Below are 16,561 nucleotides of genomic sequence, written 5' to 3' on the forward strand. Positions count from 1 at the left end.
CATGTGGTGCTGGGGGATTGAACCGCGGTCCCCAATGCTTTGCCAAGCTTGTTCTAAGTAGGTGCTTTAGACCACTGAGCCATCTCTCCAGCCCCTCTACTTTTTATTTTAAAGATGTATCAGGGTAGTTTTTTTCACTGTAGCATCAAAATACTGTGAGTAATGTTCTGAGTAACATTGTACAACTGCCTTTCAGTGTAAAAAGTACTAACAAGACATTAGTGATGATACTAGTAGAAAAGAAAACACTATTCAGCTATGAAGAGTATTTTCTCTTTTTTCTTTCAATGTAGTTTTGACTTTTTATGATAGAGCTAGCAGTATGATAAATATCCTCTGTGTGTTTATAGCTTCAGGATTATCTCTGTGTTTGTAGAAGCATTGTTAATGATGAGAGTTCAGCAGATGAGTTTTCAATGAGCAAATACTAATCATTTGCACTTTTATGCTTTATTAGTTCTTCTGAACCAAATTCATTTTTTTAACAATGAAATGCTAGTAAAACCCTAGTGGAGATTTTCAGTTGGTTACAAATCTATTTAATATTATTTGTCCAGGTTTTTTTAGTTAGTAGGTCTGAATGATAAATTTCTGGTTCTCTTGGTAAGATAAAAAGGTGTAATACTGTCCAGATTATGTCTCAGTGGAACTATGAGCATCCTTATTTATAATCTTTTTTTTTTGTCAAATTCTAGTCATCTCTTCAAACTATAACTTTGTGTATCTCTGAGGATTAATATGAAATCTGCGCTACAATTAACCAAATTGGTAAAAAACAAAAATTCTTGCAGTGTCAATCTCTGTTTAGTGTCGATCTTTTTAATTTGTCATAGTAATGTTACAAACATGAAATAAAATATATAAGATGCTCATGAAAGATATAAAAAGACACTCATTATTAATCTTGCTTCTTTCATAATTTAATTTATTAAAGTTCTACTATATCTAGAAATATAATGGATTACAATAGCTTTTTAAAAATATATTGCAATGAGAAACATTTCATACATATTTTTAACTTAGTTATGTTTATTAGTAGTGCTATAATTATGGAGTGGTATGGGTAAATCAAAGGTAGTTAGCTTTATCTAAATATTGTAGAATCACATCAGAATTGGGAAATACTGTTATCAGTTAAATTTATTGTTAGGGCTGGCCAAATAGCTCAGTGGATTAAAGTGCCTGCAAAAAGGCACAGGAGCCAGGCTTTCTATCCCCAGGCCTGCTGTGAAGGCTTCATTCCAGGGGTGCATGGAGTGGGCAACTAAGACTGGGTGTGGTGGCACGTGCCTGTAATCCCAGGTCTTGAGAGGCTGTAAACAGGTGGATCACTTGAGTCTGATCTACGAGTGAGACCCTGTAGGCCCTGTAGACCCTTCCCTGAAATACACACAATGAATAAATAAATAAATATATAAATAAATAAATTTATTTTTACTTCCCTTAGAAATCAAAAATCTCCACGTATGACAAAATGTGGGCGTTTATGAGCAGCAGGCGACAGTCCGTACTTGTGAAGAGTAACGAAGAAGGCATCCAGCGGGTCCTCACCTCCGATTATGCTTTCCTGATGGAGTCAACAACCATCGAGTTTGTCACCCAGCGGAACTGCAACCTGACACAGATCGGCGGCCTGATAGACTCCAAAGGTTACGGTGTTGGCACTCCCATGGGTAGGTCACCCTGCCAGCCACTTCCTCTTTGTCATGGATCTTAGGGTTTTATGAGGAGGGACAGAAAGAAGGTTTCCACATGTGCTGCAAAGAATGGAGTCAGCTGAGAATGGAGCTACTCAGTACATCTAATTTTATTTATTTATTATTTATTTTTTAACAGTGTAAAAGTAGGTTAAGAATTTGGAGCTGTACTTCTAAATATGTATTTAAAAATCTAATTCCTACTGAATAGCTAATAAAAAAAAGTTTATTATATGAGTGTTGAAATGGCACATTCTCCTAAGGAAAACTTTTCTTCTTATCTTTATAATTTTTAAAAGTTATATGAAAAGAATATGAATGGAATGAAGGTTTTGTGATGATTTTTTCCCTTTTGGTGTGCTTTATTGCTTAAGTTATTTCAGTTAAAAGAAAGTACAAATACTACCACTTTTTGATGGTCTTCTGAAAGCTGCAGTCAATGCTTAAATCTTTTTCTTTTTCTTTTTAATTTTTAATAACTTTGTTGTTTGGTTTGGTTTTTAATCATTTTTTTATTTATTTGGTACAAGGTCGAGCTACACAGCTCAGATACTCCTGTCTCAGCCTCCTCAGAGCTGGGATTACAGGACTGTGCCACTGCGCCCCCGTTTTGGTGGCCTGCATGGTGACCTACTCTGGGACTGGTGCAGCCTGTGGTACCAGGAATCGAGCCTGGGTGCTTGTGCTTGCCGAGCAGGCAGTTAGACTGCCGAGCTACCTTCCCAGCCCTTCGTTTTGTTTTCTTAAATCAATTTTGCATGTTGATATCTAATAACCTAAACAATGAGTTTGAAGATAACGTCATGCAGTACAGCAATACAGCAACCATTATCGAATTCCTATTAATTTGTTTAATGTAATTTAGTATCATTTCTAATGCTTTTCAATTTTTTTTCTTACTACTTTGTATTCTTTAAAGAAGAAAAGAAGGTATGAATAGACTAATTTATGGTTAATTGTCTTTAATATTATCCCTTATACACATGACAAAGTTATTTTTAGTTACAATAGAAAAGTAAAAAAAAAGAGAACTCACTGACAACCTGAATGTGGTAACACAGTCGTTAGTCCTAGCTATGTGGGAGGCTAAAGCAGGAGATCACTTGAATCTAAGTTTTTTTAGGTCCCCCTGGGCAATACAGCAAGACTCCAAATTAAACAAAAAGAGAGAAAATTCTGATTATATATCCTCATATGAATGTGAATATGTGTTTGTGCTATAAAAAATACACAGACATATAATATCGCAAGTACATTAGATATAAAGATAGAGAATGTTTCCTGTTGGGGTTGCATATACAGAAAGAGTCCAAAAGTCAGAAATGAGCATGGACTTTAGAAGTTGTGAAAGACAAGGAAATAAATTCTTTCGTAGAGGACATAGAATATAGTGCTTCATTACTTCCATTTTAGACCTCCCGATCTGCACAAGTGTGAGATAATACACTGGGTATTGCCTGACTTGGTATATGCCTGTAGTCCCAGAGATCCAGAGGCTATGGCAAGAGGATTGTTGTAAGTTCAAGGCCTCAAGGCTAGTCTAAAGGCAGAGAAGAGCCTCTGTGTGTGTGTGTGTGTGTGTGTGTGTGTGTGTGTGTGTGTGTGTAGAGAGAGAGAGAGAGACAGAGACAGAGACAGAGAGAGATAGAGAGACAGAGAGAGAGAGAATTTATTTTAGCAACAATAGAAAACTAACTGTACAAAAGAAAAAATAAAAACTCTAAGGTTTTAGTTGCACCAGTATATTTTTGAGAGGGGGAAACACATACATACTGGTATATTTCCGTGACACTGCATTTGGCAATATTGTAAATTTTTTAACTCCTACAAAATTTTAATGATTTGAGTAAATGATTTTATGTGTTCTTCTTTAATGGGTAGTTTGGTCATATTTGTCAGTGTATCTTCAATCATAATTTTATGAATTGTAATTTTATAAAGTTGTTTTCAAATGAACCAAGAGATATGTGCTATGCTATCAAAAAGCTGGACATAGTTTTTTAAATTCTTATTTCATATTAAATTCAAGAATTTGCAATACTGCCCACATCTCCAACTCCTTAGGATCATACTCAGGACTTTCAAGTCGCTGAGAAGTCCACAATATTCAACCATATGACTTCCCCCAAAATTACCATTAATTCCCTTTTATTTAGTAAAATCTTCTAAAATCATTCAAAGTAACTTGAAATGGCTTTGAGAAAACTTCAAGTTATCCAGTCCCATATTATATGTCCCTACATTTATATAGTACATAAAAAATGAATGCACAGACACTATAGAAATGAAAAAGAATACATTTTTCTTCACACATATACAAGTATAGTTGGACTCACATACTGGAGGAGGCAAAGTAAATGTCTTACAGAAATTCTGCAATTTAATATTCAAGTAGAGCACAAGGTTTATGAAAGAATAATCAATAAATGGGTGTTAATTTGACATTCTATAGTAGATCACCAATAATTGTACCTTAAGAGTGACAAAGTATATTTTGCAAGAGTATTTTTGTTTTAAATTACCAGTGCACATTGTTAATTCCTATTCTTATTGTATTCAAGTTCTCCATGGAGAATTCATCTCCTTTGCTACCTGCAGCAAGGGGAGACCTCCTTTGTTATGTATAACACTCATTCAAAATTGTACCATTAGATTTCATTGTAACACAATATAACTATTTTTGCATGAACATTAGTCTGAAAATAACTGTTTGCAGAATGATAACTTGAACATATTTTTCAAAATATATTAAATGATTATATTCTCAGGAAGTCATGGGCTTACCACCCCAGCTGTGTATAGATCAAGCACTCAAGCATGGTGTTTTCTTTTTAAAATTTATTTATTTATTTATTTTTCCCATAATTTTATTGATAAACAAATAGCAATGAGACAGTTTCAAATCAAATTAGTAGGACAGTTTCAATAATTCACACATTGCATACATTCTTGCTAGTGGTTAATTGCTGCACAAGATGTGGACATGATATCCTATCTACAAACACTATTAGAACACATCACTCTATTCATTAAAAGAATGTAACTATATATCTATCCTAACCACTTTGAAAACACAAGTTCAAAATGGACATTCATCTGTATCACCTTTTTTTGTTAAGTTCTGTTATTTGAATACTATAGGTGTGTTAACTCAGCAAAATATTCTAAAAGAGTCCAGTAGCCCATAATAGTATTGGGTCTTCCGCTTGACTGGCAATGTCAGATATTGTTGACCTGAGTCCCCTGCAGCTCAACCTAACAGCATGGCTTTACTTCTTATATTTCATTTTTATACTTTTCTGCTGGATGGTTAAGACCAAGGTAAAGCAGGACCTATGCAACAAGAGTTGTAGCTTTTGGGTCTGATAAGGCCAGTGAAGTCTTTTTCCTTCTTTTTTTTGGTGGAACTGGGGATTGAATTCAGGCTATTGCACTTGCCAGGGCAGCGCTTATTCCACTGAGCTATCTCCCCAGCTCCCAAGCATGTTGTTTCCGAAAGTGAAGATCTGAGGTGATCCTTTCATTTGGTAAGAATTTCATAATGAACCCCAAAACTTCAAGTTGTTGCATTTTTAATTTAAAATTTGTGATGCTCAAATATGCATTATTATTAAATAATCTGTGAATTATTTAATAACACATATTAAGAAAGGAGATCGGGGGTCTTCTCTCATACATAGCATTGTACACAATGATATTCTGCCCTTCGTTGTGTCACTTCATATGCTCCTAGAGAAGTCACTTGCGATTCATGAAATTTAAGTTCCTTTTGTCTTGTTTTGTGTTTTGTGGTTTCTTTAAAGACTCTCGGTATGCCCAACTAGCCAGCCCTGAATAAATCCTGGGCTCAAGCTATCCTCATCAGCCACCTGAGCAGCTAGGACTACAGACCTGTTCCATTACACATAGATTCTTTTATCTGGAAAAATAATATATTTATATTACCATACTGTCCTTTAATTGCTAAATTTAGAATAACTACTTTGACAGCTTCCTAGAGTTTTGTGTCAGTTGGGCAACAAATTAAGTGAAGAGGTTAGACACACTCTTAAAGCAACTCTGAGGGGTCCAAGTAGCCATTTTCTCACTGTGTTGCCCTGTGTTTCATCTGAAAGGAGCTCAAACAACAACAACAAAACATATCTTTTAGTATGGCTTTTAAAAGACCTGGGATTCTCTGTTGCCATTCTCTGTTGGTTTGCGTTATTTGGAATGTCAGAGCTTGTTATCTTTCCATCTTCCTTGTGGGTGCAGTGGTCTTGTTTGTTTTGGTATTTTTTTATTTTATTGTATTATTTTTTGGGGGGTTTGAATTTTTTTTAGGGAAGGTTTTTTTATTTTTTGTGTTTGGTGCCGAGGACTGAATCTAGGGCTTCCAGCTTGCTAGGCAAGTGTTCTACGACTGAACCAAATCCCCAGCCCCCTTCACTGTGGGTATAAACAGTGTGTCTGTACCACAGACAACTTCAATTATTTGCTGATCAGATAAATTCTACATCTGGAACTAGGCCACTGCACCATAAAGAAAGCAAATTATTTTTATAGCTAATGATGAACCTTTCATATTTTATTATGAAAGGTGATAATTTCTTTAAGTAATGGGTAATCCAATTTATTTGAATTACTCAAGAGCTCAACAATGTAAAATTAAATTTAATAAACAGTGATAAAGATTCAGGAAATGTATAAGACTGTAGAGCCTGTATCACAGCTATTTTTTCATTATGTAGATGGATGTAATAGCACACATCAAAATTTCTCACGTAAAGAGTTTGGACTATGTGTAATAGGAAACCATAAGTTTGAGTTTTTGATTATTATTATTATTATTATTATTATTATTATTATTATTATTATTATTATCTTATTTTAAGGAAGGAAAGGTTTATTTGGCTCCTTGTTCCTAAAGGTTTCATTCAGTAGTGGGGAAAGAGGCATCATAGAACAGAAACAGAAAGAGTTCATGGCACCGCAGGGCAGGCAGATGGTAGGGAGTAACAAGCAAACGACGAGTGACACATGGTGAGTGGCCATAGGGACTTCTTCCTGTCCCTTATATTTTAACTCAGCTGCCCACTCTTAGGCTGTGTAGCACTCACACCATGAGTGGGGCACCTTTAACCCTACCCAGAGCTATGAGGAACCAATCAGTAGACTAATTTAGGAATCATACACCCTTGATCCCAGTATCGTACACTATCTGTCCAGCCACCTCAGAAAAGCCAACCTATAAACGCACTAGGCTTTGGAGGAAAACTAGGCACAAACCATAAACGTGTATGTTTGTATTGTTTTGTTTAGCTCAGGTTGCTTTTTTATTACAGACTTCAGTAAGGCTACTGGTAATTTTATTTATTAAGTTTGCTATCTGTTTGTTGATATCATTTGTTAGATCACGGAGCACCTTGGCTTATATTTGTCTCTTTATTTTTTATTTTTGGTTTTGTTGCTGTTGTTTTAGATAGGGTTTCACTGTGTAGTGTTGCATGGCCTTGAATTGAAGATAATATTCCTGCCTCTGCCTCCCCGGTGCTTTTATTGCAGACATATGCCACCGTATGTGTTGTTTCCTCTTTCATCACTTCATGTAAGTCAGATACTTGGCTGCTATATTTCTCCCAACTTCATTTTGTTATTATAATGTACAAATGACCAAAACTCTATCATAATGTTTTGCTTTGAGAAAATACTAAAATAAAATCAAAATAATACACTGTAAAAACTCCAAAAGTCCACTTGGATGTTTCAAATCTAAATAGCATTCATCCTTTTTTGTTGCTGTTGCCGGGGATCGAATGCTGGACCTTGTGCTTTCCAGGCAGGCGCTTTCACTGCTGTGCTGTATCCGCTGTGCCCAATTTGAGTAGTGTTAAGAAGGAAAATAACAGTTGAACTAGTTCTGAAGAAAACCTGTTATAGTTAGAACCATAGAAATCAGCTTTTATTCCTTTTCTGTTCTTGGCATCATTAGAAATCATCAATGTATTTTACTGAAGAGAAGCTAAAATAATACAATATGTTGTTAGATACATAGACAATAGTTTAAGATAACTTTCTAATTTGGAGAAAACAAACTATAGCACTTATGAGTTTTATGCCTCCTAATTTTAAACTCAACATCTGGAAAAGATAAAAGAATTAAAGAAATTATCACTGTAAGCCTGAGAATGTAATAATTTTTTCTTTCCTTATAAGTTAAATACTTTGTAAATCTGCTCACCAGAAAGCTGAGCTATTAAAAAATACATTCACTGATACTGGCACGGTCACCTGTATGACATCTAGAAATTGAGTCAGATTATATTTCTAGGTGGAATCTAGCAAGTAGTTTACTGTGGAGTGATATATAACATTTTAGTGTGTTCATTAAGATTGTTTCTTTAAAGTTAGGCAATAGTTAATGATAAATCTCTTTCATATGGACCTTTGTGGAATTTTAGTGTAAGTTACAAATTTTGACACAGTACATTCTAAAAATGAATATTCAAATCGTTAACTATTCAGTCATGGAAATACACTTTTTTATATATATAAAAATAAGTTGTAATGTCTCTTTAATTAGATAATATTAAACTCTTAAATTTAATAAATCATATTATTAATTCAAAATACAACATTAAAATAAATTTTAAATATCATACAGCATGTATGAATTTTATCTATCATACAGCTTCATGAGAAAAATACAATGCAAAATAGATTCACACTTCTCTCCCTTAAATATTGTAGCGGGAAAGTTTCAGGCAGTATTTTATGGTTTTCTATTTAAAAGTTCTGCTAGAAGTGTGTTTTCTTGTATTATTTGTGTTTGTGTAGTCATTAATAAACACAGTGAAATATTACTGCAGTACTTAAATGACACTCTTATTTCCTGTAGACTTTTTTTTCTTTTTTAATGGAACTGGGGATTGAACTCAGGCCCTTGTGCTTGCCAGGGAAGCACTTATTCCACTGAGCCATCTCCCCAGCCCTCTCCTATAGACTTTCTACCAGTCTCATATCCTACATTTCCCAAGTAGTTAATTAGAATATGCCTATTGTATGGTCATTGCCCGAGCACACTGAAATTATTAATGCACTGTATTTACAGAGTCTTAAAATTTTTATTATAAACAACAATAAAAAATAGTAACAGAAAAGGAATGCACTTCAGTGTGAAAAATGTTCTTTGAGATTTCTCATTAAGAGTGAATGAGACAGCAATATGGGCTTAGATTCAGAGAAATTTAGATCAGTTTCAAACATTCCTCAGAACTTTGAATCTATGTCTTCAGCAACTATAATTCTGAGTGAAAACCCCATCTCTACTGATATTTTAAGTGTGATGAAAGAAAGGAACATTTCCTTGATTTGACCATGGCTCGAATTGTGTGATATCATTTTTGCTATGGAGCATAAGTGTTCTAGTGAGGTAAATGAAAACAGAAAATACCACAACTGTTTTGGAATGAGAAGTCAGAAACAAGTGCTGAAAGTTGTATACACACTCCCTCTTCTATTCCTTTTTCAAAACTGTGGTTATTCCTAGCCTGCCAACCCTCCTCCTGTGTGACCCTTTTAGGGACCCCCGCCACCATTCACTACTCTAGCGTGGTGCTGAGCAACCAAAGTGGATCACAACATACGTGTGACGGAGTGACTTACATAGAAAGTATTTAATTAGGAAGCTATCTCTACACAAAAGTACTTGAGTGGATCAATCAACAACGATGTGAAGATAGATGCTAAATAATCATAGGCTAGTTTAATTAAGTTTGAGGTGACATTAAATACCTTTTCAAGTTTTCCTGTTGGTAGCAATGTTATCTTAACATGGCACTTACTGTATGGTAGATCTCAGAATTTATGTATGTTGTTACTCATAGTATATTAATTGAACTTTCTATTTCAGTCAAAATAATAATTTTTAAAGCTCTGCATGAGGTAGAGGCAAAAAGGAAATGACAGAAGTTTCATTAAGGAGTATTTAAAATGTGTCAGCTCTGTAATCTTGCCTCTTGCTTCACCATGGGTGATAATCTATTTATTGGAACAGGGAGTGTTTCTACTTAATGGAGTTTCCAGCTGCACGGCTTCTCCCCTGACTGTTCATACTAAATGCCTTCTTGGCTTTTCCTTTTCGAAAATTAAGTGTGTATTACACTTCAAGGGCCAGGTAGATTCCACAGCCAGTGAGTTGTTAGAAACGGAGCAGCAGCAGCAAAAAAAAAAAAAAAAATCCATTGGAGCCATTTGGTGTCGTTTTGCTTTGCTTTTTCTGATTCGATATAAATGCTATGAAGTGACTGAAGTGTCCCTCATTGCTATTTCCAGCACTGGGCATGTTTCCTTCATTTGCTGCCTCCTTCCCAACATGAATAACGTGTGTTATGTGCGTAGTGATGGAGAAAGGGATTTAGAGAACTAAATTCATTCTAGGTGTGTAGGACTTTGTAGTAATCTCCGGTGTTCAGATTTCACTTGTGGGATTATATTTACAGGATTTTCTAACCAGTCTAGGACCACTTCATAATGAATAAAAATGATTTCTGGAATGAAAACTGAAGGACATTGGTCATATCTTTATAGCATTATTGAAATATATTTCATGCATGATAGATACAAAGAAGTAGCTTTGCTTATAATATTGGTTTAAATTAAATGTAAAGATAATTTTACCACACACAACTCATAAACATTTAATAATATTTATAACTTAAACTACTAAAATATTTCATTTAATAATTGAATTTAATTATTAAATCTTCACAAGCTAATGTTTTAAATTTTATACAATAAATACAAAAAAGCAACATTCTTTATTAACAATTCTCAAGCAAACTTTAAATTATCATATCTTTTTTAATACTCAACCTAAGGTAAAAAAAGTAAATGTTGATTATATTATTAATTTTTAGTTTATAAATCTCTACTTTGAAATGTGAGTAACGTGAGAATTTAACATTTCATTTTTATTACCTAATGCATGAAATCCATGATTTCTTTATTTCTCGTTATTTAATAAAGTAAAGGTATAGGAGACTGGGCATTGTGGCGCGTGCCTGTAATCCCAGCACTTGGGAAGCTGAAAACAGGAAGATCACTATGAGTCTGATCTGTGCAGTGAGACCCTGTACTAAATACATAAAAAAAAAAGAGATATAGAACTGGTGGTAGAGGGCCTGGTGAGATGGCTCAGTGGTCTAAAGCACCTACTTAGAACAAGCTTAGTAAAGCACAGGGACCACGGTTCAATCCCCCAGCACCACATGCCAGCCAGCCCGCCCCCTGGTGGGCTGAGCTGGCCACACACACACACACACACACACACACACACACACATAAATAAATAAATAAAAATTAAAAAAAAAAAAAAGAACTGGCGGGAGAGGAAGAATATTGTTTATTAGAGGCAGATGCCAGTGCTTATAAGAGCAGAAATTAGTATGAGAACCAGGTCTTTCCTTGTTTTACTTGCCATCCATTTCTAAAATTCCCAATTCATCATATAGTAAGTACTACAATATTTATCATTATAGATGCATAAAATTGCCAGCTTTCAGTTTTTCAACTTTGCGGAAATGAGTGAATACATTTGTCTTCATTAGTTTAGCATAATGCACAAAATTGATGCAAATTATTCGTCTTTCTGCAGGTCAGCCCTTCCATTAAAATGCCTTCCATTTTTTTTCTTTGCATAAACAGCACCATTTTAATAATACTGGGGAGATTGTGCAACGATAAATTGAGATGTAATAATGTTCAGAAACTGAATTACACAAAAAAGTCAAGTTACACCTGTGGAGGCAGTGCATTCCGGCATATTTGTTGCCTAGATTACATGTCACTGAAAACAAATGAGAATTTCAGTGAGCTCTGCCTGCTCCACAGATATTATCAACAGCCTCTGCATGCTGGAGTCTATGTGGCAGCTAGCGGGAATTTGATGATTGAAGAGCATCAGTGTGAGCAGCCTTTATTATTACTGTAAAATGACCAAATGATACCGAAATCATATCGAACTTGATAATTCCATTAAAAATTGTAAAGTCTGATTGATTTTATATGCAAATGACGAGATCATCCAATTCGTTTAGTGCTTCCTACTGATTAAAGCAAGAATGGGGAACCGAATTCATTTTGAATTAGTCACTGTCTAACTATGCCAGGCAGCCCTCCTTGGGTCCTTAGGGCTAAAATAAACAAATTACTTTTACTATAAAAATGGTTAAAGCAAAGTGTAACAGTATAAATACAAAATGTCATAGAAAAGAAATACTAAATATTAAAAACATGTCTTGCATTTATTTGCTGGCCTTCCTGTGACAGCTCTATTTATGACAAGGGTAAGTTCTTTCGCTGATGGAGGCTACACATGCTCAAGTCCAGGTTTTCCCTTTGTGGTCTAGCACACAAGGTGACACTACAGAGTGATGCTGAGATGCAGTGCCCTTGGCTGTGGATTGGTACAGTCATGTTTAAATAATAAGATTGGGTGAAGAATTAAATGCATTAGATTCATAATATCTTTCAGAACATACATGACATAAAAACAATTTGATCTTTTCACAATACATACAGGCTTTACAACATCACGATGTACATACTAAATACACATATTTTTTTTCTGTCAATTATAAAAATAGAGACAGAAAAAAAGATAAATAATTCCAAAGAATTTGTTTTGAAGAAAAATGCTCCAATAACTGAGAGGATGAGTTGACTCATACTAAGATATTTGAATTCTGAAAATTGCTCAGGATGTGGATATGAAATTTCTCACCAGAAAAAATAGCATTGTAAATGAATGACTCAGTTAACTGGCTAAATTTAGTTATTCTACAATGTATCTATTCCTGAAAATATAATGTGCAATATAGACACATGTAATTTATCTTTCAATTAAAAGGTAATGATAAATTAAAAGAAAATGGATAGCTTACATTCTTTAAAAACATTATTCTCTCTATCAAGTTTAGGTGCTTAATAAATAATTGCTATGATGATTTATTTAGACTGATCCTTCTTTCACAATCAATTCATTAAGATTTAGCTTTGGATTTGGAATAAAAACATCACAGTAAGGAAAGGAAGAATTCCTGCCATAATGATTTCTATCATTACCATATAATTGCCTTACAAATGGCAAAGTCATTCGAAGGCAGAATTATGTAACAAAACTATCTTTTCATACTTAGTGTCAGTATCATAATTTGATGACCAGAATAGCAATGTGCCAACAAATTTACTTCTCCAGTTACTCTTATGAAATGTATATGAAATATGTCACAGCCAGAGAAAATATTGTGCTGTACTATTATGAGATGATAATATTGAGCCCTGTGTTTTCTTTTCCACAGAAGTTAGAAAATATTCAAAATATGCAAAAAAGCAAGTAAGGCACAAGCTCTGTAATTTAAATTCTTTATTGATTGATACCTTTTATGCTCCTTATATAAGCATCTCTTTTGTGATCATAGATAACAATTTTCTCCTGAGAATCCTACAAATATTGCATGCATTTTATTACCCTCATAGAGAAGGCATAAACACATATTTTTGGAATTGTTACAAAGGAGAAAGTACACCTTCTATATTAAATTAAGCCAGTTATTGATTTTGCATATAGGTATTTAACTTTGATATTTATTACATTAATTTCCCTGGTAGCCAATACATTTGACATTTTTTCTGTATTTGCAACTAAATAAAACAGTCTCTGCCTCATTTTTTAATGCTTTTATTATTTTTCTTCTACACTTTTTCTTTTAAATCTACATACTCTCCTTACCCCAGATGTTCCCTTTCCCATTCAAACTTTTTTTTCCTACTTCTTGATATTTCTCACCCATATTTGGTCAATATTTAGAAAAAAAGAAGCAATGTGATATTTAACATATGTATGTGATTTATTTCATTGAAAAGTCAGCTCTCAAAGTACAGAAATTTTCCTAAAAATGACTCATGATTGTCATTCTGTAATTTCAATAAATATATAATAACGTATCTGATACTATATTTTCATTGACCTAAAATCCCTCTCTGCCTTTTATGTCCAATTCCTCTTTCCTCTTGAAACCTTTGACAGTTATTCATAAGTTTTCTAGCTCTATGATTTTGCATTTTCCAGAATTCCATATAGTTGTATTTGGGGAATTTGTAGTCTTGTTATGTTGGCTTTTCTCATGTAGTGATACACATTTAGGTTTGTTTCATGTGTTTTCATGACTTGAAAGTTACTTTTATTAAAGCAGTGAGTGATACTGCATTGTCTGTCTGGATGGTTCAGTTTATTTTTCTTTCTTTCTCTTTTTGTTATTTTAAGGAAGGGTCTACAGGGTGTTTAGGGTCTCACTACTAGATCGGAACTCATAGTGATCCACCTGTTTACAGCTTCCCAAGAGCTGGGATTACAGGCCCACATGACCACACCCAGTCTCAATTGCCATCTTGCAGGTGGGGCTGACACAGCAGGCCAGGGGATCGAATTTCTGGTCCCTGCACCTGCTTACAGGCACTTTAATCTGCTGAGCTATTTGGCCCCACTTAAGTTCATTTCTCAAATCACTCACCAAAGTGTATCTTGGTTGCTTTCACAGTTTAACAATAGTGATTATACATTTTTTTTTTACAATCCATAGCTATATGAATTTCTTTTTAGATATAAGTATTGTTTATTTGGGTAAATGCAAGATTTATCACTGTTGATTTCATATGAATCAAACATGGTTAGTTTTGTAAAGATCTGGTAAGCTGTCTTCCCAGTGTCTACACCATTTTGTATTCCTACCTGCAATGAATGAAAGTTTCAGTTTCACTATACCCTCAGTAGCATTTGTTCATGAATATTGGCTTATCCAACAAATAATGGTATTTAATTATCTCTTAAAGTATTTTTTTATGTATTTGGTACAGGGTCTACAAGGTCTCACCCCATAGATCAGACTCTTGGTGATTCTCCTGTTTCCAGCCTCCCAAGTCTCAATCACTGTCTCAGCCTGTCCCGGGGTGCCTGTCTGGTATGGCCTGCCAAGGACTGAATCCTGGTCACTGCACTCTGCTAAGCGGGCATTTTAGTCTGCTGAGCTATTTGGCCAGCCCAAAATGTATTTAGTACAGGGCCTACAGGGTCTCACTACACAGATCAGACTCATAGTGATCCTCTTGTTTTCAGCCTCCCAACCACTGGGATTACGTCTCAATCGCTCTCTCAGCACATGCCGGAGGTGGGGCTGGCACGGCATGCCGGGGATCAAATCCCGGCCACTGCACTCCGCCTAAGTGGGCTTTTTAGTTCACTGAGCTATCTGTCCAGGTCCTTTCATTGTTTTAATTTGTATTTTTTAATGACATTGTATATGTGACTTTCCACATGCTTTCTTGATATTTGTTTATTTTTTGGCATGTAATTGCTAACATCTTTGGTTAATTTTTCTTTCAAGCTTTTTAATTTACTGTTAACTTTTAGGAATTGTTTTAATACTTAGGATAATAGTTCTTTGTCCATTTTTTGGAAATGTTTTTTCTCCAGATCTTGTCTTTTCATTGTCTTGATAACTTCAGCTTCTGAATCTATTTCCTCTATTTCTACATGAAAAATACAGTTTCTATTTGGTTATGTTCCATGAAAACACTGATAGCTTCAACTTAGTTTTATTCTCTGTAAATAAAGGAACTGACCAAAGTAAGTTTCAAATGTTCTAACATTTCCCTTTTTAACATTTAGTTTAGTAAACTAGGAATACAAACAAAAAGAAAATGGATAAAATAGACAAAATAGGCACAATTTAAGCTCTATTCTCATTTTGATATGTACCTCTTTTGAAGAACAAGATAGTTCCAACGTTTAAATAAGTTCTTATAATTCTTTGTTCTTCTTTCATGGTGTACTGGAGTTTGCAGTATATTAGAAGAGAATATTGTCAAATTTCACTCAGTGTACAATTCTGTTACACTGAAAACTTTAAGAGTTCTCAGAACTCACTAGGACTCAAGGCTGTATGATTGTACTGGTTACTTAGAATTTAGCACTTGTGCTGAGTAATATTTGTGTTTCTACAATTAATATTCCAACAGGAGGAATGAAAAGTGATTTACCTATGGCCTTTTGTACTTTGGAAACTTACTCTATTGTGTGGTAAAGAAAGAGACATGGAAAAAATAGAATATGATGTAGCAAGTGCTGTGTTAGAGTAGCTGAAATATTTTATGGCACTAGGGCTGGCCAAAGAGCTCAGTGGATTAAAGCGCCTGCTTAGGCAGATACAGGGGCTGGAAGTTTGATCCCTGGAGCTTGCCCTGCCAACCCTACCTCTGGGGCATGCTGAGACAGGCAGTTGAGACTGGGCATGGTGGCCTGGCCTTGCAATCCCAGCTTTTGGGAGGCTGTAAACAGGAGGATCACTACAAGTCCGTTCTATGCAGTGAGACACTGTAGACCCTGTAAAACCTGTCCTAAAATAATAATTTAAAAAAATCTATGTAACTAAAGAAAAATCATATATAGCAGGTGGAAAAATTGTGTATCAATGGGGAGAGATGAGCAGGAGGAATTCAGCTGGATAGGACATGTTCAGCCAGAAATTCAGAACTGTGAAAAGAAGTCACCCCATGCAAAAGGAAGTGTAGAAGTCAGGGTTGTTGGAGCACAAGATATAATTCGAGGATGCACTCAGGAAATAAGCTGGAGATCGGGTGTAGGAAGGATGTTTGATCTGTTTAGGGAACAGACTTTTATCCTATGGCTCTAGACAACTTCATCAAATTTTTAATCAAAACATGACATTATAAGTTACAAGTGAGGGCTGGGGAGATGGCTCAGTGGAATTAGCGCTTCCCTGGCAAGCGCAAGGGCCTGAGTTCAATCCCCGCTTCTGCCAAAAAAA

General features: G+C 34.9%; 1 protein-coding gene across 1 annotated transcript in view; it reads left to right on the plus strand.

The window, feature by feature from the left end:
• Grik2 (glutamate ionotropic receptor kainate type subunit 2) overlaps positions 1-16,561 on the plus strand; it is a 441,729-nt gene that overhangs the window by 406,538 nt on the left and 18,630 nt on the right. Inside the window, exon 13 of the mRNA XM_004637451.1 lies at positions 1,448-1,673. Coding sequence (XP_004637508.1) covers positions 1,448-1,673 — 226 coding nt within the window. The remainder of the gene's footprint in view (positions 1-1,447; positions 1,674-16,561) is intronic.

Source organism: Octodon degus, unplaced genomic scaffold (genome assembly GCF_000260255.1).
Source record: "Octodon degus isolate 3935 unplaced genomic scaffold, OctDeg1.0 scaffold00090, whole genome shotgun sequence".
Classification (NCBI taxonomy): domain Eukaryota; kingdom Metazoa; phylum Chordata; class Mammalia; order Rodentia; family Octodontidae; genus Octodon; species Octodon degus.